General features: G+C 37.2%; 1 protein-coding gene across 4 annotated transcripts in view; it reads left to right on the forward strand.

Moving 5' to 3' along the window:
• The window catches only part of crtc3.S (CREB regulated transcription coactivator 3 S homeolog), a 75095-nt gene that overhangs the window by 10343 nt on the left and 37559 nt on the right, over window positions 1-27193 (forward strand). For 3 of the 4 annotated variants that reach the window (XR_001935067.2, XM_018255373.2, XM_018255374.2), the window contains exons 2-3: window positions 13093-13203; window positions 23346-23465. Coding sequence is in view for 3 of the 4 variants with exons in the window: in XM_018255373.2 (XP_018110862.1) it covers window positions 13093-13203; window positions 23346-23465 (231 nt within the window). In the remaining variant the exon portion in view is untranslated. Of the gene's footprint in view, window positions 1-4066; window positions 4086-13092; window positions 13204-23345; window positions 23466-27193 lie in introns of those variants that run through there. The other variant, XM_041588271.1, reaches the window with a different exon arrangement.

Raw genomic sequence — 27193 nt, forward strand, 5'->3', positions numbered from 1 at the left:
ATGGAGGGCATGTACAAGTCTTTTCTGTCAGTCACATACACAACGTAAAGCAATAAGTGATTGGTGCAGGACTGTATGTGGGGCAGACTATTGGAATTGACCATTTACAGGCATTTATATCTGGTTAGTATTTTAAAGGGGGAAAAATATTTTCAGTATAAAGACTCATACTGTATATAAAATTTATATTAACACCATTTAATTCTGTCTCAAGTACCATTTTCATATTTCAGAAAAAAAAAGGAAATAATCTGTGCCATAGTCTATGGGAGATGGCTTCCCATAATTCAGAGCTTTCTGGATAATGGGTTACTGGATAACAGATCCTATACCTTTATGACATTTCATTTACCTCGATAGAATCTTACAGATGAAAATCTCATCATAAGGGAACGGTTTATTGTCCATATGTCCAACTGTTACAGTTAGAATTATGTAGCTAGTGGGATTCTAAGACAATTTGCAGCTTTATAGATACTTAACGTTTTATTTGGATCAGTGATGCCTGGTTGTAGCTGGGTAACATTGGGTTGGATCTGGGGTATATTCTAAAACGTCTCAATTTTACATTCAAATACTGGGAGGTAAATAAAAGTTATAAGCATTAAAAAGTAAGTTCACCGTGTGGACAGTGGTACTCTAATGCAAATCTCAATGGCAGTCACCTGTAACCGCACAGTGTGCTTTCGGATTTGTCCCCATAGTTCCCTTACAGTTGCTTTTATGGCCGCAAGAAACTTTGAGCAAAAAGAAAATACCATAATATGTACAATATGGAATGAATTTCTGATGTGAGAGTGGCGAATGCTTTTTTTTTCAGTCCATGGCAGTGTATGAATATTCTTGTTTATTGATGTAGCCGTATAAGTTCAAACATCATTCGTTAAGCTGATGGCTTTATTGAGCAAGTAAAGATGTGAATCCTGCTTACATATTGCTATTGAGAAGCTCCAGGGAGGCTTGGGGCCGGGGTGTTAATGAGTGTTTCCTGCTGGTTGATGCTGATTTTTTAATCAGTCCCTTGGAGTTAAACCATTGGAAGTGTAAGTGTTGTGTAATCAAGCAGTACATACCCCTGTAAAATGCCTTCACTCATAGTTACCACTCTATTTTTCTCAAAATCATACTGAACTTGGCACAGGCATGCTGTTGAGTGGTGGTACATTATATTTCCTTTTATCGAGTGCCCTATAACACCCACTGTATGCAACTGCCACCGGGAAATTATATAGCTGTTATCTGTAGACATGTACCATTTTGTTTTCTGCTTTAGCACTAACGAACTGTTATTGTTTTGCCTTTTGCTGAAAACTTGTCTGATAAGATTCTTTAGTTCAGCAGTGTGAATCCATTCCCCGGGAAAAAGATTGGCATGTACAGTAATTAATCTAATTGACTTTCAGAATTGAATAGGCAAAATGATGAGTTGCTATGCACCCTGAAATATTGCTGTAGCCTTTTCAGTGATATGTATTTGGGAACCAAAACAAAAATCTTACCCCACCCCATAATTGTAGAATTTGCAAATAAAATAGTCTGCATATGAAAGCTTTTAGGGCTGCTGCTGCCGCCTCAAAAATTCTGTGCTTTAAGAGTAATTCCCCTAAAGAGTGACTTTTACCATGATGCCGACCGAGATGTTCTAAAAGAATTTGCAATTGTTCTTTTTTTAATTTTTTGTGGCTTCTTAATAATTTACCTTTTTCATGTGTAGCTGCCAGGCTTGAAATTTAAACTGCTCTTACTAGTAGGGATGCAGCGAATCCAGGATTCGGTTCGAGATTCAGACAGGATTCGGCCTTTTTCAGCAGGATAAAACCTGGCCAACCAAATCCAAATCCTAATTTTCATATGCAAATTAGGGATGGGAAGGGTTTCATCACAAAACAAGAAAGTGATTTTTTTCCCACTGACCCTTATTTGCATATGCAAATTAGGATTAGGTTCTGTAGAATCTTTCATGAAGGATTCGGGGATTCAGCCGAATCCAAAATAGTGGATTCAGTGCATCACTAGTTGCTAGGGCTTAATTAACCTAGTAGCCAAAAAAGACCAGTTGAAAGATTGCTTAGAATAGTTTCATCTATAACATGCCAAAAGTTTATTTAACGGTCACCATCCCCTGTAATAAAATATATGCTCTTTTGTCTATCACCAGGCATTTGTTTGGCAAATATTATTTAAAATGATATGCAAACTACTCTTTAGTCTTTTGCATTAATACAGGTATGGATCTTTTTGTAATTTGGATCCTCATACCTTAAGACTACTAAAAACTCATGTAAACATTAAATAAACCCAATAGGCTCACTTTGCTTCCAATAAGGATTAATTATATCTTAGATCAAGTACAAGGTACTGTTTTATTATTACAGAGAAAACGGAAATCATTTTTAAAGATGTGGATTATTTGATTATAATGGAGTCTATGGGAGACAGCCTTTCCGTAATTTGGAACTTTCTCTATAACAGGTTTCCGGATTTTGGATCCCATGCCTGTACATAAAAAGTAGATGTCTGACCCTAGGGATAGCTATATATCATCTGCTTACAAATTAACTGTGTAGATAAATTAAAAATTCTCCAAAAATGACCCTTTAAGCAGGCCACACACTTAGCCTTTAGTTCTTACTGTTGATGACCTTGAGATTCAAATTTTAGTTCCCCAACCCCAAACATTTTGGAAAACATATCTACTAGATAGATATAAAAATTTGCCTTTATGTGGCCATGTAAAATGTCACTAGTTGTCAGTTGTATAGCTAGTATCAATAAATAATTAAATAAATAAATCTGTTTACATGCAGTTGAATCCATACGTTTTTAAAACATGTTTAAACTACTTATTCTTCACAGAGGAAAAATAATAATCTGCAAATGTTGTGCTTATTTATATGTGTATGAGAAGCTATGGCTGCAGACTGTTGATGTTACCTAATACCAAAATGCTATTGAAGTGTTAGGCTCCAGTGGTCAAGGCTTCATGAAATCTCTATTATTGTTTGTTATAGTGATCCCTTTCATAAGCAGTTTAGATTCTAGGTTAAAGACAGTGAGAATAGGAAGTTCAACAACTTAGAGACCATGAAACATTTATTATTATATATATATTATACAATATACAGATATTATAAGTAACCGAGCAGTTCCATGACCAGACATGAGGCTGCAGCTGGAATTCTTTTTTACAGGGATAGTTCCATAGTGTTTATTGATAGGGCCTATTGGGTCCTGGGTTTGATGTCAACAATATTGCTATCTAGGTGGAGTTTATATGTTCTCTTTGTGTAAACTTAGGGTAAGGTCACACTGGGAGATTCGGGTAGATTTAGTCGCCCGACGACTAATCTCCTCTTCTTTGGGGCGACTAATCTCCATGAACTGCTTCCCCCTGTCTTCTGCATGCTAGAATGAAAAATCACCTGCGGCATGGCACTCACGGCGATTCGTTTTCCGAAGTCGCCCAAAGTTTTCTCGTGAGGCAACTTTGGACGACTTTGGAAAACAAATCTCCCAGTGTGACCTTACCCTTAAGTTTCCTCCAGGACCGTAGACTTTAAGCTCTACTGGAACAGGAACTGTTGTGAATGCTTAATAATCACTCGCAGCAGGTTATATCCCCTGATATTGTAATACATTATTTGCCTATTGAAATCAAAACTGTTATTTCCATTGGCAGTTTACATTGTAGTTGAGTTTTTGTAATGCGGTGTCTATGAATTAACTGGCCCTAGAGTAGGGTTACCAGATCACTTAAAAATTCAGGTACATGTCTAATACATGCATGTTGGAGGGAATTAAAATTAAATTGGAATCAGTCCAACCCTTCTAGCTGGATTTTCTAGATGTGATGATTTTTTCAGGTGATCTGGAAACCCTACCCTACAGTGAATCAGGTAAATTGTCGAATTACATGTGGTATATCCATCACCAGATTTCAGTTGAAGATCCACATTTTTCTGTTAATATGGTCAGCTAGGCCTTATATTAGTCTGTTGGAAAGGTGGAAGTGAAGAAAACAGCCTAGACCAGGGCTACAAAGTATAAGTGATTGGACTATCATGTTGTTTGTCTTTCTCTGACAGGTGGGTCTGTGCAGTGGAATAGTGATTATTTGGGCATAAGCAATATCCTCTGACTGAATGTCTGGTGTTGGCAAATCTGTGTTATTTATCCAAAATCATATGTAGAGAAATTTGGTGTAGAGTCTGCAGTCTTTCCCCAGGGAGTGTGTATAATAATATGGTGTCAGAGTGATGCATAAGGATTAAAATATATGACCTTGATGCTTATTCCCCACCCCCTCAGAAGGGGCTTTATGGCTAATACATTATTTAATGGCATGTTCAGTTTTCCTTCTCTCAAATGGGTGTATTATTCATATTTTGTCTGTGCTTGGGTAGCTTCACTAAATGGAGGAACTCTCTTCTTGTTCATTGTTACTGAACTTTCAATAGACAAGTTTGTAGAAAGTTTTCATATTTTAAAAGAAGCGAAATCCTAATAGCATTGTACATTGTAAAGTGACTGTCCCATACTAGCCAATTACATCATTAGACATCTATGTATTATTGGTTCATTTTAACACTGATCAAGGCCTTAGTATGATGTCATAACTTCGAGTGAATAAATCTTTGACCATAGCCTTCTCTACAGGTTTCATTAAGTAAAGTCGGTTTATTGCCTTCTTTGCTTTATGCCTATATGACCTGCACCCAGGCACTACCGTTATGCTGTTTATTATATAATACAGAGCTTACAAGTGGGGCTTTAGAGGGTGCTTAAAGACCCTACAGTTCTTCACTTAAGGGAACACAGTCATCCCAGATAGTTCAAAACTTAGGTGTGTGTTGCTTGGACCATGTGTTTTATGCATTCAGCACTTAATGTCATACAGATATGTCATCCTTCTTTATAATTCTTACCATCTGCACTACTTTGTGATAGTAACTGTAACAGATGCAAAGTACTTCAGAAGGGTGGATAGCTGCTAACTGGAGCATTCCTGTAGTTGTGTGAGGAAAGATTAGGTACTTGGTATCCTAATATCCAGTATCTCCATTTACTGGGGTACTTCAATTGGAGAGAAACCCTCGCACACCTGTTATGTAGGTGTATAGCTTTGCTCGGTGCACAGTGAATGGAGGATACGGTGATCTCCTAGTAACTGAAGCAAAAAACCACACTTGCACACGAGACTTGTATCTGCAGGGCAAGCCCTTGCAAAAGTTTTTACTGCGGTGGTGCAACGTTTCGGGGCTCCGCCCCTTTGTCAAGTGGAGCCCCGAAACGTTGCACCACTTAAAAATAAAAGGGAACACACTTAATTTGGATCAACTATCACATAAAACACTCCTAACTCAAGGGATAATAATGGGTTCCTTAATCGTACTTTTGTACTCTGATAAGGTCTCATAAAAAGATCACAGTTCAACTTATGTTATGGCAATAGATAGTTCAGTTACACACCCCATAGCTTTTAAGTTTATTAGGTAGCCCTACCTCCTTCAGTTTGCCTTTTAGAAAGGAGAAATCAGTTGGTGCCAAGCAGCCGCCATTCTGCCTTGTGAAGCACTCCAGTGCACTGTGAGGTGCACAATTTAAAGAGGGCCCTACACGGGCTTATAAAAAAACTGCAGCTTATTGGACAGTGCAGAGGTCCCCAACTTTTTTTTACCCGTGATATGAGCCACATTCAAATGTAGAATTTGGAGAGCCCTGTCCCTTTTCGAGATCTGGCTGAAAATTGGTCAGGTGTTGATCGGGCAGATTTAAAAACCTGTTGGATCAATGAACCAGTCCAGTCCTTGCTTAGACTGCGTGCATTCAGTCAGTGATCCCCATTTGAAAGCTGGAAAGAGTTAGAAGAAACACACAAATAACTAAAAAAAACTATAAGATAATGAAGACAAATTAAAAAGTTGCTTAGAATTGGCCATTCTATAACATACTAAGGGGCATATTTATCAAGGGTCGAATAGTAAATTTGAATTTGAATTTTTAAGTGTCAAAATTCACACATTTTAATTTTAATCCACCCATTTAATGTAAATTTATGAGATTTATCACATTTTGACCATGGGAACAGTCCTAATTTGAATATTTGCCATCTAAAACCTGCCGAGTTAATTTACAAGTCAACGGCAGAGGTCCGTTGAACCATTTGGAGATGTTAATAGCCTTTCTGACATTCAAGGTTTTTTTCTGGTGAAAAGCTTGATTCAAACTAATTGAATATGATTAGAATTCTCGGTTCGGAACCATTCGATAGAATATTAGACATTCCAATTTTTTCTTAGATAACCTCCCAGTCTAATTGTGACTATATTGAATAAAAAAAATTCACATGAATTTGAAATTTAACCTTTGATTAAATGGGCCTCTTTAAGCAAATGGTGCTTTCAATAGCAATTACATTTAAAAATAGCTTTTAAAGCGCTAACAATTTTTAATTAATTATCTAATTAATTCTCTATCATGTTGACAAGTACTTTTCGCATTTAATCATGAGGAGATGACTATATATCTAGTGAGGTGTGTGGTCTGAATTCAGCTCTTAACCCAAATTACACTTAAGTATCTCAATGTAATCAAGTGGTAATTCTGGTAACATTCACCCATCTAGCAATACTACAGGCCTCTGTAAGATACAACTGTGTTCAGGGGTCTTTTGATTGATCTGTGTCTTTTGCTTAAATATGTTTATTTGCTAGGTGTGCAGCCTTCACGCTAACATTTTTGCAATTTACTGCACCAATGTATCCAGTAAAGTTTATATATATATATATATATATATATATATATATATATATATATATATATATATATATATATATAGTCTACTATGCATCAATTACACATTAATTAAACCCAACAGGATTGCTTTGCATGCAACTGGGATTTATTATATCTTAGTTTGTAACAAATGCAAGGTACCGTTCCATAACTACAGAAAAGAAAGAAATTTGAACTATTTGATTATAATGGATTCTATGGGAGACGTCCTTGCAGTAATTCGGAACTTTCTGAATAACAGGTTTCTCTTCTTTCTGTCTTCATGTAGCAGTTGGGTGTCAAATATTCATTGACAGTTAGATCCAATATATCTTATAGGGGGGCTCCTTTCCTAGCAGATGAATTAGAGTTTACTCAAGTAACTGATTCTAGTACAAACAAAATAACTGCCTTTTGCACAAATTCTGCATGTAGAGAGACATGATGTCTGGTGATTTTAATAGAGTGAGCTCTAATACATCTTCTAGGCAAAAGGAGCCCCTTTAAGATATATTGGATCTAACAATTAATTAATATTTGACTCCCAATTCCTGCATGAAGACATAATGAACAGAAACAGATGCTGATAGAGGATTATTGCAGATAAACCTGATTATTTCAGAAATGGTACAGAATTTTAATAGATTGTATTTAGAAAGTTTTTTATTTCTGTATGCTGATGCTTATATCACATTTTCATTTTCGCGATAGTTCCCATTTAAGATAGGCTGAATGGCAGTATTTCATAAATGGCAATATTATAGTAATTGAGTGAGAGTAGAGTCCTTCTCTAAACCAGTTTTTTGAAACCCGAACACGGCACCCAAACCACATATTTACATGCTTGCATCCGTTACCTGACCCATGCCCACACTGCCTTATCTGCAACCCAGCCGACCACCATTAAAAAGGAAATTACATCATCAAACATGGGAGGAGACAGAAAAAAGTGTTGTAAATTTTTAAAAGGAGTAAAATATAGACAATATAACATAAGATAAGATATATAGATGATTCCCACATCTATACCTGTACCCGAAAATCCTACCCTCATCCCACAAGGTACCAGCCTTTCTTGCAGGTAACCCACAGATACCTGACCCGCTGCAGGACTGTAAGTGAGAGTAACCCAATTGCAATTTTTAGGGGCTTGGCTGGCCTGCTGGGGATTTGCATTGCTTTTCTCTGGATCAGTTTGTATATGGTATTGGAAACAGATCTCCCACCAAAATGAAAATTTAACATGAGCTTCACCTCTTAAGAATTATCTTTGCATAACCAGTTAAACAGTCATTTTCCATTTCTGAAATAATGCAGGTACCTCCTTCTTAGCAGTCTGTCTCTCTACATGCACATGGAGGAAGTGGAAAAGTATTTTGATTTTGAGTCAGAAATGATTGCCAGTTAATATAACATTGGTTTGTACTGCCGTTGCCAAGCTGTATTGGACTAGAACTTTAAAATATCCAACTCTGACTCAGATTGCTCAGAGGGGCATAGGAAAGTGTTACTGTGCCGAATTTCTAATATAAGTAATTCTAAAACAACTGGACTTGCTGAGTAATCATTGAAGACGGTTCACTACTCATCTGAGCAGCTTCTTCAGTTCAACTGACTGGTGTGGGAAGTTCTCGGCATATAAACTCTTCCACTAATCCAATCACAATGGCAAATTGTTAAAATGGCCATTGATGCAAAGATCTGATCGTTCGAATACTCGAACGATTGGACTTTCCCATCTCCTGACCAGTGGCGGAACTACCGGGGAGCAGGGTGTGCGAGCGGGCCAGGGCCTGCACCCCCTTAGAGCCCCACGAATCCTCGATTCGTATGATCGGATCTTTGTATCTATGGCCTGCTTAATTCTTAAGAGAGGTGACATCTGAAATTCACAGATGTGTTGATTCTGTGTAGTTACTGCTAGGATTACCAATGTGTCATGCAACTCCTAGAAACAGGTGTTACTTGTGAGAGTTGCATGAATGGATGCGTGAAGTGTTCTGAAACCACCGGGGTACAAATGTGAGAACAGCATTGTAGGTAGCAGACAGGTGGTGTTGAAGGCCCCCCGCCTCTATTCAGGGATGGTTTCTCCACCTTGACATGAATCACACCTCTTTCAAACCAGTGGTCTTTATCCAAGATTTTGACATTGTTATCTTTAAAGGAGTGTCCATTGTCTTTTAGGTGTAGAAAGACAGCTGAGTCTTGCCCGGTAGAGTTCGCCCTCCTATGCTGAGCCATTTGCTTGTTGAGCAGTTGATTTGTCTCCCCAATGTATAGATCTGTATACTCTTCTCTGCACTGGACTACGTATACCACATTGCTTTGTTTTTGTTTAGGTGTTGGATCCTTTGGGTGTACCAGTTTTGTCTCAGTGTGTTGCTAGGTTTGAAAAACACAGTAATGTGGTGTTTGTTGAAAATAATCCTGAGTTTCTCTGACACTCCAGCTACATATGGGATGACTATGTTTCGCCTATTATGTGTCTCCGGGCGGTTATTTCTTTTGGTGTTCCTGTTGGGCTTGGTTACTGCTGTTTTGACAAAGGCCCAGTCTGGGTAGCCACATGCTTTCAAAGCGCCTCTGAGATGTTTTTTCTCGTTGTCCTTGGACTATGTATCAGTCGCCACACATTCCGTCCTGTGGTGCAGAGTTCTAATGACACCCAGTTTTTGTTCCAACGGGTGATGGGAATCGAACAACAGATATTGATCCGTATGAGTGGGTTTTCTGTATACCCCCTCTTGGATGCGCATCAAACAGTCCAAAAAGGCAAGTTTGTTATTGTAGACATCTTCCCTTGGGAACTTGATGTTGTTGTCCACTGAGTTCTGTAAAGGCCGCCACTTCATTGGATCTGATTTTTACCCAAGTGTCATCCACATACCTGAACCAGTGACTTGTAGTTCCCTGGAATGTAAGTAAGGCCCTCCTTTCCACTTCCTCCATGTACAAGTTAGCTACAGTGGGAAATACTGGAGAACCCATTGCACAGACATGTTTCTGTCTATAAAAATGGTCCTTGTATTTGAAGTATGTGGTGTTAAAGCACAAATCTAGCAACAAACTTACTTGGTTAGGCCTGAGCTTCATTCTGCTGTTGAGGGTGTTAGCTTGCTGCAGTTGAATTCTTACAGTCTCAATTGCCTCTGTCGTAGGTATACATGTGAACAATGAAGTGACATCATATGATATCGTTGTTTCTTCTGCCTCTAATGTTACACCATGAATCTTGGTTACAAACTCTTTGGCATTCTGGGTATGATGCACTCCTGCACAAAATAGTTTAGTGGGAGCACTTATCGGACGCCTAGCTCAACGTGCTGCACGTTCCACCCCTATTTTCCAATGCGGCAAATTCATATCCAGGAAAAAGCAAATAAACAGAGTACAGAGGAAGCCAATATAAAAATTAAATTGGCTGCCCGCTTGACGCGTTTCGTGACACCCCGCCACTTCATCAGAAGCTGGGTATGATGCACTGTATTGCCTACCAACGGGGCTAAGATGTTAGCCAAGAATTTTACTGGGGCTCCTTCTTTATATATCTTTGGGAGTCCGTAACAGCATGGTGTGGCTTCTCTGGGGTACAGGCGACGGTATAAAACTCGATCGATGGCTTTCTCCTTTTCAAGTTGTTGTAGGCAACCTATCACCTTTTTCTTGTCAGTCACTAAAAAGAAATCCAGCGCCAAAGGCACAAGGAACAGACAAAACAAATATAGGGTACTATTGTTTTATAATGTTGCCACCTCTTGTGTTCAATGGGAACAATTATCTCCACCTTATAAGTGCCACCCTTATTCAGTATTTACCACCACCAGAAAATTGAAAACTTTCCTTAAAAGGCTTGTTTAGGTGGGTACTCACAAACGCATATTGTCAACTTGCATGTAAAGAATCATGAAGTACATCATGACTTCTTCAGACGAAACATGTAAGGCAGGTGACGTCACTGGAAGGTGCCCCTCTTTGCACACGAGGAAAGGACGCTACAAGCCAACCTAATACCTTCTAAAAAGGCCTTGGCCCTTGGGACTTTGTGCGGACTTTCGATACAGGGGGAACTTCCAGGAGGACCATGCATAGATATGCTTTTTAATAACCATTGCCATCGTATACCAGGAGATGTACTTCATGATTCTTTACAAGCAAGTTGACAATATGCGTTTGTGAGTGAGTACCCGCCTAAACAAGCCTTTTAAGGAAAGTTTTCAATTTTCTGCTGGTGGTAAATACCGAATAATTGTTCCCATTGAACACAAGAGGTGGCAACATTATAGAACAATACTACCTTACATTTGTTTTGTCTGTTCCCTGTGCCTTTGGTGCTGGCTTTCATTTTAGTGACTGATTTTTGGACTTGAAGGCAGGGCAGCCAACAGGGGGGAAAGTTGTAGGGGGCCCGAGGGAAAGGGGGGCCCTGCCACGCCACACTTACTTGATTAGCCGTGCCCCCCATCTTTCTGAGAGCTGCTGACTTCGGGAAGGCATGGACGTTTAAGGGGCCCTGGCCACCAATTTTGGCCACCAATTATTTTTTTCTCATGTGGGGTCCTAGCCACCAATATTTTTTAATGGGGGGTGTCGTGGCCACAAATGTTTTTTTTATGGGGGGCCCTGACCACCAATATCTTTTTATTTTTTATTAACATGTGGGAACCCTAGCCACCAATATTTATTTTGTTTTTTTTAACTGTGTGGTGGGGGGCGGACCTGTGGGGTGGGGCTTGTGGTGGGTGCAGCCCAGGGGGCCCAGGAAGTTTTGTCGTATGGGGCCCTGCAATTTCTGATGGCGGTCCTGCTTGAAGGGATACAAGTAGGAGCCGGCTAAGGATTGTGGACACAATTGGACCATGGGACTATATTCTTTGGACACCTTTTTCTTGTAACAGCTGGTTGAGTCTTTCCTTAAAGGAAAACTATACCCCCCAAACAATGTAGGTCTCTATAAAAAGATATTGCATAAAACATCTCATATGTAAAATCCTGCTTCATGTAAATAAACCATTTTCATAATAATGTACTTTTCTAGTAGTATGTGCCATTGGGTAATCATAAATAGAAAATTGCCATTTTAAAAAATAAGGGCCGCCCCCTGGGATCGTAGGATTCACAAACATAACAACAAACCATACATGTTAGGTCACATGAGCCAATTAACAGACAGAGTTGTGTCTTTTGCTTCAAGACTTCTTCCTGTTACAGTTAGAGTTGTAGTATTTCTGGTCAGGTGATCTCTGAGGCAGCACAGAGACCATCATGAAATGGTGGCTCAAGGCAAGAGATGTAAAAGGGCAATATTTACTTAAATATATATTCCAGTTTGGTAAGATTCTTTAATATGCCACTTAATTTGATATGAACTATCTTTTGCTTAAGTGTTCATTTTGGGGGTAGAGTTTTCCTTTAAGTGTTCTCATGTATTGCTATCACTGACTACTGTGGTTATCTTGCAGTGATAGTCAGTTGTCAGATGAGTAGTGAAACGTCTTCAATGATTACTCAGCAAGTCCAGTTGTTATAGAATTACTTATATTAGATATACCATGACCTTAATGAATGAAAATCTTCATAGTCATAGCTGTACAGAATGTTTTATTGATAATATTTATAAAGTTTCTTATATGCATAAGATGAGGCTTATATTGAATTATTATTTTTGTCATGGTTTCCCTTTAAATATTTGTTTAACCTAAGTCTACTATGTTATAAGTCAGCTTATACCTTGTGTTACTGTATTAGTAAGCCATAAACAGTATCTTTGCTGTTCTGCTTGTATAAGATTCAGAAGCAATAAGTAAAAGGGGTAGTTATAGTACAGGTTTGGGAACCGTTATCCGGAAACCAGTTATCCAGCAAGCTCCGAATTACAGAAAGGCCAAATAATGCAATTTTTTAAAAATTATTTCCTTTTTCTTTTTAATAATAAAACAGTACCTTGTAGTGATGTGTGGACCGGGCCGATACCTACGGGTTTACCCTTGGGTCGGCAGGTTCGGGCTGACTCCTGCACAAAATGTCCGGGTCGCGACCTAGCAGTTCCTGCTTTGTACTCGATCCAAACGGACAAATAATTAATCCTCATATTGGAGGCAAAATCAGCCTATTGAATTTATTGAATGTTTGCATGATTTTCTCATAGACTTACAGTATGCAGAGGCAAATTAAATAAAGATCCATTATCTGGAAAACCCGAGGTCATGAACATTCTGGATAACAGGTCCCATACCTGTATTGCGTTTAAACTTTAAAGTTAAGAACCTCTGTGTAAAGCCTGTCTTTTATGTTTGTTTGTCCACCTTTGTTTTACAGGTCCAGTTTCAAAAGGTGCAACAGTTGCGACTTCAACAATCTAGGGCTCAGTATTATGGTGGCTCTTTGCCAAATGTCAACCAGATTGGCAGCAGTCCAACCGATTTCCAGGTAAGTTTTGAAGCAGGTAAAGGGACCTGTGGCCCTTCAGGTGGTTGTTTGCTACAACTCACAAAACACATTCAACAGCTGAAGGGGGGACGTAAAGGTAGCTGTAGTTTTCCAACACCTACAGTTTTGCAGGTTGCCCAGCTGTTGTCATATTTTGTAGGATAGATTAATTCAGTGCCTGAGTGAGAATATCTTTGTCTCATGTTGGTTTGAAAGCTTAAAATGTGGGAAAGAGTAAGAGCTGATTTGTAAAAAAAAGACTGAAAGTAATGTATATTTTAACACTGTGGGGAAATCCACAATAATTATCTTTGCTAACGAGTTACAAAAAAAGGAGGAATCCAGTAGTAACGAGAACATGCAGTCAGATTGCTTAACAAATCGTAAAGCATTGCATGAGTGTCATATTATGCTAAAGCCATTGGCTCTGTTACAAAGATGAAAGCAGTCATGAAAAACAATCCTACAGTTGTTTCTCTTCACTAGAGGAAAGACAAGATGCCGGAATAATCCCCCTCCTACATTTCATAATTCCGTGAAACTTGCATAATTGACTCTCTCCAGATAAATAACCCTTTCAGAGCCCTTTTGCTTGAAGACACATTTGTAGGAATAAAGTAGCCATGGGGCCAGTCTATCATGAAAGCTCACGTCATTGGCAAATAATAGGGAATTTGAACTGTACTAGCACATCTTTCATGCAGGGTGACTTCCCATTTTGTCTTTTTTCTGCCTGGTGTAATAACTGATTTGTATTTCTTTTGTTGTATTTATGTATTACGCATGCGCTGGCTGTTGGTCAATAAGCAATGTGAAGTTTTTGTTCCATTAATCTAGAAGATAAATATCCGGTACTATTGCAAACGTTCTTTTGGAAATATTTCCCTCCTACATCCTCTGTCCTTGATCATGGTTAAGGTATTCTGACATAGTTGTATCAACATACACCGTTGCACACACTTCCATGCAGGATGCTGAATAAAGGGGTTGTGAAATTTTGGGAGTCTGGGGCATTAATTGGACTATAAAGCTGGCCATAGATGTGCAGATTTTAGCCTTCGATTGTACGTCGCAAGCTTCTGACCTGCCCTAACCACTCAGATTAAATAAAGTAGTAAAAGAACAAATCAGAAAATGTTCTGGCCGTACAAAAGTTATGTCAGACAAATAGAGGTGACAGTCACCCATTGATATAGTCAGATAGGCAATGCATGCAGAAAAATTATCGTTAGCCGACATTCCCCACACGGTCCAAAAATTGTACGAAACTTTGATTCATATCTTTGCGTCTATGGCCAGCTTAAGTCTTCGGGCTGCAGCATGATGCTTTTTAAAGCAATAATCTGTTGAGTCTTCTGTTATGCTTGATTACTATATATCTGCATTTATTTGGATCCTTAGTGAGGGAGCTAAGTAATATTTTTGGCTGTGGAAAGCTTGAACGTCGTTTACGGTCTAGTTTCTAAATAAGACTGAATCAGAGGAGACGAGACCCTTTCCAGAATTCATCAGAGACATCCTGCCAACAGCCACTGATTTGGTTCAGGGCTGTGTCGTGTTGTCTATAAAAGTGGTGGGAAACGCCTTAATTTAGACTTTGTCTTTGTATTTTACTGTATTTTTATCAGCAACAAATGATAACCTTATGGACTGATTAGTCTTCTATTCAGTAATATAATTCGTTCTCAGTGTTCAGTATTCTTAAAGGAACTGTAACACCAAAAAAGTGTTGAAAATATCATTTACTGTTGCCTTGCAGTGGTAGAACTGATCTATTTGTTTCAGAAGCACTACTATAGTTTATATAAACAAGCTGCTGTGTAGCAATGGCGGAAATTGAAAAAAGGCTATATGGCACAGGTTAAATAGTGGATAACAGATAACACCATTATGTTCTACAGAGCTGCTATCTGCCATGTAAACTGAGCCTTTTCTCCTTTGAATGGCTGCCCCCATTGCTACACAGCAGTTTATTTATATATGTTTCTGAAGCAAACACTGCAGTTTTACCAGTGCAGGGCAATACTGTATTCTATTTGTATTACTTTAAAACACTTTAATTTTTTTATGTTACCTACACTTTATATTATTAGTGTTCTGGACCAAAGAAAAGGGCCTTGTTCACCTAAGTAGTTTTCAGTAAGTGAATATTTCTACAGTTGAAAAAATGAAAAAAGTTGCATTTGCCGTGTAAAAAAACCAAAACAATTTGACTTATGCCAAGCTGACCAGTTTTTAGCATAGCTATGTAATATGAGCTTACCCAACATTTGCAACCTGGCATACATAAATCAATTTTACAAGAAGCAGTGGTTCTCTGAATAGGTAGTTTAAAGAGAATAGCCTTTATCTCTGTAAATTGAATGTTACTGAATGCAGGTGCAGTGCTGAGCAATGGGAAACATACACAGTATATGTTCTTGTCCCAGTTTCGATGGTGACACTTCAGAGGTCGCCTTTTTTCCAAGAACTTGCATCTGGGCTAGTTAATATTATAATGGTAAAAAAAAATGCGTGGGAGAACACTCTAAACATCTGCAAAAAACATGAAGCTGGGGAAACTAGAAGCATATAATCTTCATCTCGTAATAAGGATGAAGGAGTAAAAAAAGAATGTTTAAGGCTTCATTAAAAAATGGCTAATCCGCTTAAAGAAGGAAGTTTCACTTTTTCATTTCTACAGTTCCCCAAGGGGTAAAAAGTTGGTGAATATATATTTGACTTTTTACCTGCAGCCTAATGTTTAAGGGGAACTATCATTAAAATGAAAATTGTTTATTAGCTTCAGCATATTGAAATAAGAAACTTTCTAATACAATCAATTAAAAATTTGGTACAGTTTCTGAAATAATCACGTTTATCTTCACTATTCCTCTCTCAGCATTTGTTTCTCCTCATTCTGTCTTCATTCAGGAGTTGGGTGTCAGATTAATTAACCAATATATATTATAGAGGGGCTCCTTTTGCCTAGAAGATGTATTAGAGCTCATTCTATTAAAATCATCAGAAATCCTGTCTTTCTACATGCAGAATTTGTGCAAAAGGCAGTTATTTCGTTAGAATTTGTTTGTACAGGAATCAGTTGTTTGAGTGAGCTCTAATTCATCTGCTAACAAAGGAAGTCCCTATAAGATATATTGGATCATTGATGACATCCAACTGCTGCATGAAGACAGAATGAAGAGAGACAGATGCTGACAGAGGAATAGTGAATGTAAACTTGATTATTTCAGAAAGAATGCAGAAAAAAATTTAATTGATTGTATTTAGAAAGTTTCTTATTTCAGTATGAGGAAGCTTATATTAAATTTTCATTTTCGCGATAGTTCCCCGTTAATTTGTTCTGAGCATTTTTAGACAGGTTTGGCTCACCAGTTTCAAGCTTGTATGCACTGAAGAACCAAGGGCCCCTAGAACAGCAGCTGCATCACACCTATCAACCCAGTTCTACACTTATTAGTATGAAATCATGCTTTTATATCTCCAAAACACACACAGCTCTATTTTATGTTTGTTACAGCTGAAGCTGAAGAATTACTTTCACTGTATCTGCAAGTATGAAAGACTTCCCAGAGTGAATTTGTGTGCCTTTGAGGCCAAATACATGAACTTATGCAAAGGTTGCATTCTATATGCTCCTAGCTCATTGTATGAAAGGTCAGCAAACTGTACATTAGAGAGAGGTCCTTGCATAATAGAGTACAGCCAGTCAAGCAGCAATGCATTTCGTTTCAGTTGCACTGCTCATTAATAGGTCATCTCTTTGTAACCCTTCCTTTTCCATATTTTCATTTTGTTTACTCAAATAACATATTTATATATTATTCTTTATAAAGTGCAGACATATTACACATCACTTTATAGGGATCATGTCAGCCCCTAGCCCAGCGGAACCTGCAGTAAGGTCCCCATCACATTCACACAACACACAAGAGTCCCTTTTATCAGGATGGGTGGTTTTGGAGAGTGAAAGGAAGCCGAATACCTGGAGTAAACCCACACAAGCTTTAGCAGAGCGTACATAGACCTTGCATATACTGGAATTGAATCTATGACCCTAGCATTGCAAGACAGTTTCACTGAATGTAAATGGGAATCTCTCCATTCCATTCTTGTGGTGCAAATTTTTTATGTGAATGGTAAGACCAACTGATTTCTCCACCACTCCTGAGCAAGTACTAATTGCAAAATACAAACGTAATCTCTTTAACTGTTGGATCTGTGGTTCTGGCACAGCATGGCCTTGCTGCTCTGGTGTTTTTCCAAGTAATATTTTCCTTCTAAAGAGAATGTAAAGCAAACACAGGAGAACTTGTAGAGTAAGAATACAGCATAGCAAAACACACAAAGACATGAAAGAATGTGAAAACAAAGGTGGGAGCTTTGCTTTGCTCATGGAGAAGAAAAACCTTTAAGGTAATGTCACAAGAGCAAAACAGAACCCAGGTTGACAGTTGAAGGGTTATATTTTCCAAACTGTGGAACTGAGCGTCCAATAAAGCAGAAGGAAGTCCAGCCTAAAGGCCAGTTAGGGTGAAGGGTTTTGTACTGTCTTTAGCATGACTTGACTGATATGACCACATTTTCATATAAATGTAACCTTGTTATAAGCAAAGAAGAGTCCAGCATAATTTCTAACAGCAATGAGGGACCTTAACCCCAAAAAACATAAACCCTCTATGCTGTCCAGTGTGGTAAAATAATACATCCTTAAACCAGTTATTCATTTTGTGACTTCCTACTGAGTGCTGCTCATTATTCTCCCATAGGCAGGGTCCTTGGCGATGAAGAATGTTTTATTTATGAAATACCCTTTCATATAAATGTAAATGCTTTGAAGTAGCAGTATTTTTAACCTAAACTATATGCAAGTACTTTGTGATTATATAAATCGATATAGTTCATTTTCCCTCTGCATTGTCCCCTGACACATGTGATTAATTTGGTTTGTAGGGTTTCGCAGATGGAGTCAGCAGTGTAGTTGCATTCATCAAAAATGTATTTTATCTTCCATCTATTTCACAGTGCCATGCATAATAGATAAGAACCTAGAATTTACACTTCCCTGGACATGAATAACATGATAAAACTTGCAGAAAAGGGGAAATTAGATATTCTTTGGGTTACTTGGGAATTTAACAGTAGAATACATAGAGGGAGAATATTATTATATAAAATAAATCTTTTGGTTGAATCACATAAAATATAGATATGGATCACATCACATAGATAGAGATTTTTCCCCCAAGTGGGATTCTATTAGAGTTTCATATTCTGATACTAGTACTTCAAAGATATTCTCTAGAAAAAGGCTGCAGTTCCATTTGCTAGAAACGGGAACTTTAGGGACAGTTCTGCTCCTAATCTTTCAGGCTAACCTAACATACCCAGTCAGCTCTGCTAGAAGAATTAAGCTGTCTTTACTGGTCCTGTCCCTACAATGGTTTCAGATTTTGCCTACTTGTGAGCACATTATAACGCAATAGCATGGCTATGTGGGAATTGATGATGAAGACTGGCTGCCACCTAACTGAAATAACCGCTTAAGCCATACAAGTTGATATTTGCTTATATGGCCACCGATGACACATCCCAAATTAGGAGTAGTGTATATTGATCAATTTGCTACACCTACAGCTAATTTCAGCATCTTATCTTAAAGTACTTTGTTAGCTGCATTTAGTTATTCTGTTGTTCAGTTATTCTATATTAATTGGTGAATGTATTTTTTACGATATGTTTGGGTGTTTTTCTTTTAAGTAAGACTTAAACTGCAAGTTTAGCTCTCCTAAGGGCAATTTTTTTCTCTATTTATCAATACATTATAACGAAAACTTTTTGTATGGGGAAAAAATTGATAAAATCTTGAAAAAATTTGAATCATACCATCTTTTCACATTTGTCGTCGAAAAAAACTGCAATTTTTTGGATTTGATGAAAACTGCGGCTTTTTTTCTACAAAAATATTGTTTTTCTGTTTTTCTCCTTTAAAAGTTCAATCAGAAAAAATCGGACTTTAATAAATAACCTCCTAAATGTTATTAGTATGGTTTAATTCTAGACAAGTGTGATATCACTTTGAATTGATTGAATTACCTTTACATTTAAGACTTTATGGAAGTAACACTTATTCAGGTTTTGAATAACCGGTTTTTTTGTATAGATGTTTGAACAGCTGAGCCACAGTCTCATTTCATATAGAGAAATATACATTTCACCTATGTTTCTGAGCAGAATTCATTCTGTGCCACAGGAATGCATTGTCTCTTAAGTTCTTTACCTACACTGCAACATTGGGGCCAGACCCTGCATGGATATTGATTCTAAAGTAACCTGATATTAATATGAATGTAAGAATGACCCATTTTGTATGTAGGATTCTCCGATTTAAAAGGCCACACCACAGCTTGAGTTACAGCTGTGGTATGAAAGTCGTATGTCTGGCTAGTTGACACCACTCATCCAAGGGAACATGAAAAGCATAATGCCTTAGTTGTGTGACTGTGTATGTGCTTCATGCAAATACAGTTTTTGGGTTACAAAGTGCTTCATTTGTCAGTTTTCACCACAGGCTAAAGGATTATAATGATTCTTTTACCGTTGATGCAAAATGATTCTTTAAAAGACAAGGAAAGTCTAAAATAGAATAAGGCTAGAAATGCTGTATTTTGTATACTAAACATAAACATGAACTTACTGCAGCACAAGCCTAATCAAACAAATGATTTATGCTTTCAAATTTTGCCACAGGGGGCTGTCATCTTTACAAGACCAAGACTGTGCACATGCTCAGTGTGGTCTACGCTGCTTAGGGATCATCATAAATTATCACAACCGCACAAGTCAAATAATATCTGCTAGAAGCCAATACAGCAAGACTGATTAATAATCGGAATTGGCAGACTGCACTGGGTTCTGTGTTGTCATGTAATCTAATGTGGATTTTTATAGTTTTTGTATTGTTTAATACAAACTTTCTACAACTCTGAAGAACCAGTGGCTGCAGCAAAATATTCCGCCAAATAGAATCCCAGTTTATCTGTTTAAATCTGGCTCCATGATCTTTGTCCCTGCAGCTGGCATTGGAAACATTTAAGTGGATCTAAAGGCAAAAATAAAATCCAATACAAATCTCGACACAGTCGCCGACTGCTCTACAGGGAAACAAAACTGATGGAGTTCTGAAAAGCTGGGAAGTAAGGCGGGGGCTCCCCCTGCTGTTCATAAGTATGATTGTTTCCCTGCAGAGCAGTTAGGGACTGTCTGACAATTCTTATCCACAGCAGTAAATGAAGGGAGAATTTCACTGCATACAGTTTCCTAAAACGGTACATGTTTTTTAATTAAAGTATATTGGCAATAGATTTCTTTTTCATTAAAGAAAGTAAAAATTAGATTTTATTTTTTTCCCTTTACGTGCCCGTTAAATTAGATACATTTTATATGAGAACTATCAAACTATCAGGACTGAAAGGCAAAGGTGGTGGTGCAACCTCCATACTGTGCAACCTCTAACACTATGAAAAGAATTCAAGCACTCAATATAGAATCATTGAAGGGAAATAATAATGTGGCATATGAAGATTTGGTTAACTTGACACGATGGACCTTTGTGCCATTAAATAAGCCATTTAGATTTAGGCAAACAAATCAAATTAGGGATCAAAGCAATTACTTTTCTTGACAAACACCATAAGAAACACCTCTATTACAACAAAAACGCACAAAAAGGTTTTGCCTGTTCAAAGATACCTTTGAACAAGGTGTTTCTGGTTTAATTTGAAACACAGATAAGAGGTGATTCACCTTTACTGTTTGTATCGATTTTGCAACTGGTCTTCCTTTTTTTTTTTTAAAAAAAAAAAACAAACAAATGTTTTATTATTATTATTATTATAGAGAAAAAGAAAAGAAAATGTGTGTGTTCATGTGTGAATTAAAAAAAAAAGTAAGAATCTGTTTAGCACTGCAGTTGTAATGTCCTTAAACATCTCAGATGCACTAAAATTATGGGTATGGTCGCTTAACTGTTTACAGATTATATAGCAAAAGCTATATTAAATAAATATACAGTATGTTAGTTTTGCAATGTTATCCATTAACAATTTTATTAAATTCCCCACTTAAAACACTAAAAATGCCTTCTTAGTCATATATGCACAATTACTGTATACATTTTAAGTGTTTTAACTGCATAGAGTCCTACTTCCCACAATAGAAAGGAAAGATCGGGTGTTTAGTCACCTGTTTAGTCACCGTGTCAAAATGTGGGAAACAAAATGCCCTGTCTGTCATTGCCTTAAAAGGTATCTGTCATCACCAGAAGATGATGGATGTCTTGAGAAAAGACAGTGTACTGCACGTCTTCGATTGTTACTAAACAGTACTACTTTAGATAAAATAAGACCAGAATTAGGGCTGCCTACCATTTCATCGTAGGTGAATTTAAGGTTGTTACTTTTGGAAGTTATACAGTTGATGAGACATTTATAAATATACAATTAATATAATACATTAATACATTTATAAATATAGCTTGTGATGAATTTTGGGACTTGATGTCCTTCTGTTTTCAATAGAGGACTATAAGTTGCAGAATTCATCCCTTCAACATGCAACAAGATATGATGCCAATGAGATGAATGGATCTTCCAGCCTGACTGGGTATGGGGAAATAGTCCTTGAAGAGGCAGAATACAGGTGGCCTAAGTTTGCTTTCTATGCAATCTAAAGAATAATAAAGAGATAAAGTGAGGAAAAAATATCTGACTACTATTTCATATTTTATTACCCCAAAACAACATCAATAACAATAATTTATTGTATTCAATAATATTACAAGCATATAGTTAATACAATAAATGAATATTAATATGCAGGAACATTACTGTGCATAGGTGGCAGCTTCAATTCACAAGTCTCATAATAAAAGTTCTAAAAAATCTAATAAAAATCAATGTGTCTGTGAGCTAAAAATGTTAATTCATTAAATGCAACTATTCACTATTTGTAGGCCAAAGATGGAAGTACTGTATGCTAATATACACAGATACAATCCATAAAGTTTTTGAGATTAGTAATATATATACACGTAGTTGTCGTACAACTGGGTTTGGTTGTTTTGGTGTATGTACCACCACACTCCTTTCTCACTCCTGCTGTGGTAAAAGATGATCCAAGAAAGCTCTCAGGCATGTGATAACCCTGGTGTTATAAAGCTAGATAATCTATACCAAAAATGGTTATGCACTTTATCCATTAATAATGTAGTCACACATTTCTCCTGTTTTGGTGATAAAAAAATGAGTGGCGTCAATGACATAGCAGTGGATTGCAATTTAAAAAAAGTTCAGCACTGTGTATAGAATTAAAGATTTACATGGCAGTGGGGAAGCACGCTTATGGACGAATAATCAAAAGTTCTGACTGTTCAGTCCTTATTTCAATAGGTTTCCTCAAAACGAAGGTCTTAGTAGATGAAAGTGATCTTCGGTGCAGCTATAGGATAGTAAGTTTGCAGACACCTAGATTCTCTTTCAGTGACTCAAAGAAATGTAACACCAGCAAGAGAATACAAATAATACAATGTGATAACATACACATCGTTGCACATAGTCACCTAAACACAAATTCAAACTGCCAAGTTATCCTAGTGTATAGCAGTAGTACAAAGTCCCACCCATCAGCATCTATTCTTTGCAGTAACCAGAAAAACACACTGAAAGTTAATAGCTGCACACAAGCGCCCTTGCACTACACAAATACACACTGAGATTTGAACTCTCTAAAGAAACACATGTATAGAGTCGCAGGCACAGTGACATCTAAAATCCAGAGCACATTTACTCATATCAAGAACACAAACGAACAAAAACATTAATATATAGGGGCATATTTATAATAATGCAACTGTGTTTTTAATATAAAGTCCAAATAAACCGCATATGGCAGGTTGCGCTTTTGTGCGTAAATTCTATATGTAAAAACTCTGCTGTGCTTGTTTATAAAATATGCTTGTAATAATAACAGTAAAAGCAGCAAATCAGCATGTTTACAGAGTGACACTGACTAAACCACCCATCCAAACCACAAAAGTCTCATTTTACAGTCTCCATTGCCAATTTACTTTCTTTGTTTTTCAGCCTTCTTTTCACCCTGTGGATAATATACGAGGTATGCGCCACCATGGACTTGTGGAGAGAGTTTCCCGTAATCGCATTCACTCTTCTCATCACAGACCTGTAGAGAAGCATGGACGTCAAATATCCTTTCAGGTTACAGAAAAGAGCAAAAAGCAAATTGGCTCAAGGAATTTTTCTAGCTATTTGTTTTTGTATTTTGTTTTGGCTTTTACATATCCTTACAGCTATTGCACACATTAAATGGGTTGTTCTCTAAATTGCAGTGCATGTTAAATCTGTTTTTGACATAACTGTTTTTTTATGGGCTTATATAACTGCTGTTATATAAGAAAATTTAGTAGCATTCATACGTTTATAAGTTATATTTAATTCATTACATGAGCATTCATTGTGTTTGTTGACTGGTGTATTGATAAGGCAAGATATGCAGTTGTTCAAAGCGTCTGTAGAAGCAAAAACTAATTGCTTCCTTTGCACAGCTGATCTAATGAGCTAATTTTAATAATGCTCTGGCTCTCTGGTGTTTATAAAGGTGACCATACACCGGCCTTATTTCTTGTTTGGCACCCTATTTATCTGCTCTAGATTAATACATAGACCTAGCAAAATGCTAAAGCACTGCAGATGTAATGGTAGAGGAGAAAGTGAAAGGAGCCACAGCTTCTCTTCAACTCCTTCTATTCCAACTGCTGAGGCTGTTTGCTGAAATTAATGAAACAATAGAACGGTGCCTATAAGTAGAGATTCACCAAAACTGGATTTCGTTCAGGATTTGGCCAAATCAGAGCCTTTTTTCTTAGCAGGATTTAGCTGAATCGAGAGCCTAACCAAACCGAATTCAAGTCCTAGACAATGGTAAAAATTAACCGTTGTATAAGGATCGGATTTGTTTCTGGCAGGCTCTTGGATTTGGCTGAATGGCGCATTGCCATTTTCTGCCCACATATTGGGAATTCCTGGCTCGGCAGAGGGTTCGGATTTGGTTTTGTATTCGGCCAATCCAAGGATTCTGAGGTTTGGTGCATCCTTAGCAGTGATGTTCATAGGTGGTAAAACCTATCATGGGTTTACCCTCAGGTCATTTTATTTCAGGCATCCACTTCATGTAGGATGTTGATGTAATGTACGCTCTTCCCACTGTAGTCGCAATACCTGCCATATGTGTGTTACAACTAGACTCCCCATAAATTACTTTGTTGGGAGGGTGTTGCCTAGTTTCCGTTCCCACTCTGAAGTCATCTGTGGGTGTGGGTTTGGAGTTCAGCTGGGTGGTTTCTAGTTGAGAAGGACAGTGTTAGGAAGGACACAGTTTGGGCATTTAACTAACCATGTATAACTAATGTATGGCCTTTCATATGGTATCTGTCCATTTGGTCCGAGACAAATTGTTTAACTTCTGGAGTATCTGTCTATTACAGCTAATTCTGTGGCGTGATCATTATTGCAGGTGTTTAGGAAATGTGTACTGAAGAACACTCATGAAAATGTTCCTTGGGTGGCAGATTCATGTGCACCATTTAGATGTGTTTTGCCAGAGGCATAAGCCTCATAAGCATTATTTAATCTTACTCTACCCATATTTCTTTCATACTCGACCCATTCACTTATCATCCTCTTTAAATGTATCAATTAATACACGTTAATACAAGGTCCTGGAAAAATAGACCTAAATGTGAAGAACAAATAATAATCTAAAATGTATGAAAAATATTGTGGAGGGGAACGTGTGGAGCATCTTTCTCCTTAAAGACATTAGTAATGTAACTGAAATACAGATATGTCTGTGTGTATTGGTTAAAAACATATTATGAGGGCAGTATATTTTGTATAGCTTTACGAGTATCTACATATTTCTGTATCCATTACAAAATGTAGAGAGGAAGCAGGCCTCTGGGTCCCAGTGGGGCCCCTTTGAAGGTGTCTTTTACCCAAAAAAGTCCCTAAAATTATTTTGCTCAGTAACTTCTAGTTTCACCACTGTCCATATTCATATTCCGACTCCTGACACTTTTACCCCATAACAGATGAAAAAAAGAGCTGGGAAATCATTTAGCATCTGAGCAGAATAAAAATGGTACCTACATAACAAACTCGAATACCTCCCTTATAAAGTAATAAATAACCCATCAGAGAAACATGTTTATTTTTTTCTTCTGCAAGATTTCCCACAGTAAAAAAGTGCTTTAGTGGGAGGGAACCCCCCGGAGGAAACTAGACAGAACGTTGAAAAGAAAATAATCATTTGCTTTTAATCCCATAAACGCCTGCTGATTTAACATTTAAAAAGTGCAGATAATCTGTATATTTTGCAGCTTGGTATGTTTTATTTATGTGTTGTTCATATATGGCTGGTCATGTTAAGGAACTCAAACAGTCAAATAGTATCTGCTTTTAGCGCCTTGAATTTTATTTTCATTTCATGGTCCAGCTGTTATTTATATTAAACCTTAAGAGGAAACAACTCCACCCAAAAATGGGTTTACATATTAAATAAAAAAGTCATCCTAAATAGTTAAGGGTTATTTAAGATCAAATTTTTAGTGGAAATAACATATTTAACATATATTTATTATAGTCAGATATATTGGATGGAAAAGTCAGAATCCGAAAATCCAACATCTCGGACCTGCTGAGGTTGGATATAAGTCAATAGAAGTCCCTATCCTATTTTGAAGTTTTTGTGGTCTGTGCTGGAATTAACCCAAAATTCAGATTATTTCGGACTTTTCGGGCAAAGCTCAAAAAAATTAAGGGTTTTTGGGAAAAAATCTTGGATTTCCTCTTTACTTTATCAAGTTTTTCCCTGATCCATTTAAATCGTGCTTTATTAATAATAAATAAGGTGAAATAGTGAATTCTATTTCGCTCTGACTCTTTTTTTAATAATATTATCAGAAAAATTCTAGAGAAACCAATAGAGTTTCAAAGCTATTTGTAAATGTAATTGGCATTGAAACCAGTATCTGTCTGTCTCTTTTTGGCAGAAGCAGATGATTAACAGATCTGTGAAAAAGCATGAAAGGCATTTGTGGGAATATGGATCTTTGCTGGAGGAGAGCTAGCTTCTGTTGTATTATTTCATGACTCTGAGCCAGCAGTGCAGAAATTGAACATAAATTGGCAATTGTAGCTAAAATATATATTTTTTATTTAAATGTATATTGGAAAGCTTAATTTCTGTCATTGTGCAAATACTGCATTCCCTGGCAGCCAGATAATGTTTTGTACACATTGCCTTAGACTTATGTAACCTGTGTTATACTAGCAAGTGGCTTTTGTAGAGTCTTTCATAAAAACAGATTATTTCTCAGAGGAAATCTTGGCAAGAGCATGGGAACGTATCACTTCTGCTTGTTGGGAGGAGAATGGCTATCTTTTTAGCTCATGAGGAATATTAAATGTACTGTAAACAATGCCATACCCTTTTTTTTTTTTTAAACACTGTTCCAAAAAAGTTGAGACACTGTATAAAATGTAAATAAAAAGAGAATTGGGATAGTGTGCAAATCTTTTAAGCCCTATATTTAATTGAATTGAAAATAGTACAAAACAACATATCAAATGTTGAAACTGAAAATTCAATTGTTTTCTGAAAAAATATATGATCATTTTAAATTTGAACAACACATTCCAAAAAAAAAGGTGGGGCAGAAGCATGTTTCCTAAATGACCTCTTCTTTTAACATTGGACACCAATTGCTGTAATTTTGAAAAAGAGAATGTGCCCCACTCTTGCCTGTAGGATTTCAGTCAGGGTCTCCTTTGTCATATTTTTTATTAATAATAATAATAATAACAATTGTTATAATGTGCCAAATATTTTCACTGGGTGACAGATTTGGACAGCA

Source organism: Xenopus laevis, chromosome 3S (genome assembly GCF_017654675.1).
Source record: "Xenopus laevis strain J_2021 chromosome 3S, Xenopus_laevis_v10.1, whole genome shotgun sequence".
In the NCBI taxonomy this organism is placed as follows: Eukaryota; Metazoa; Chordata; class Amphibia; order Anura; family Pipidae; genus Xenopus; species Xenopus laevis.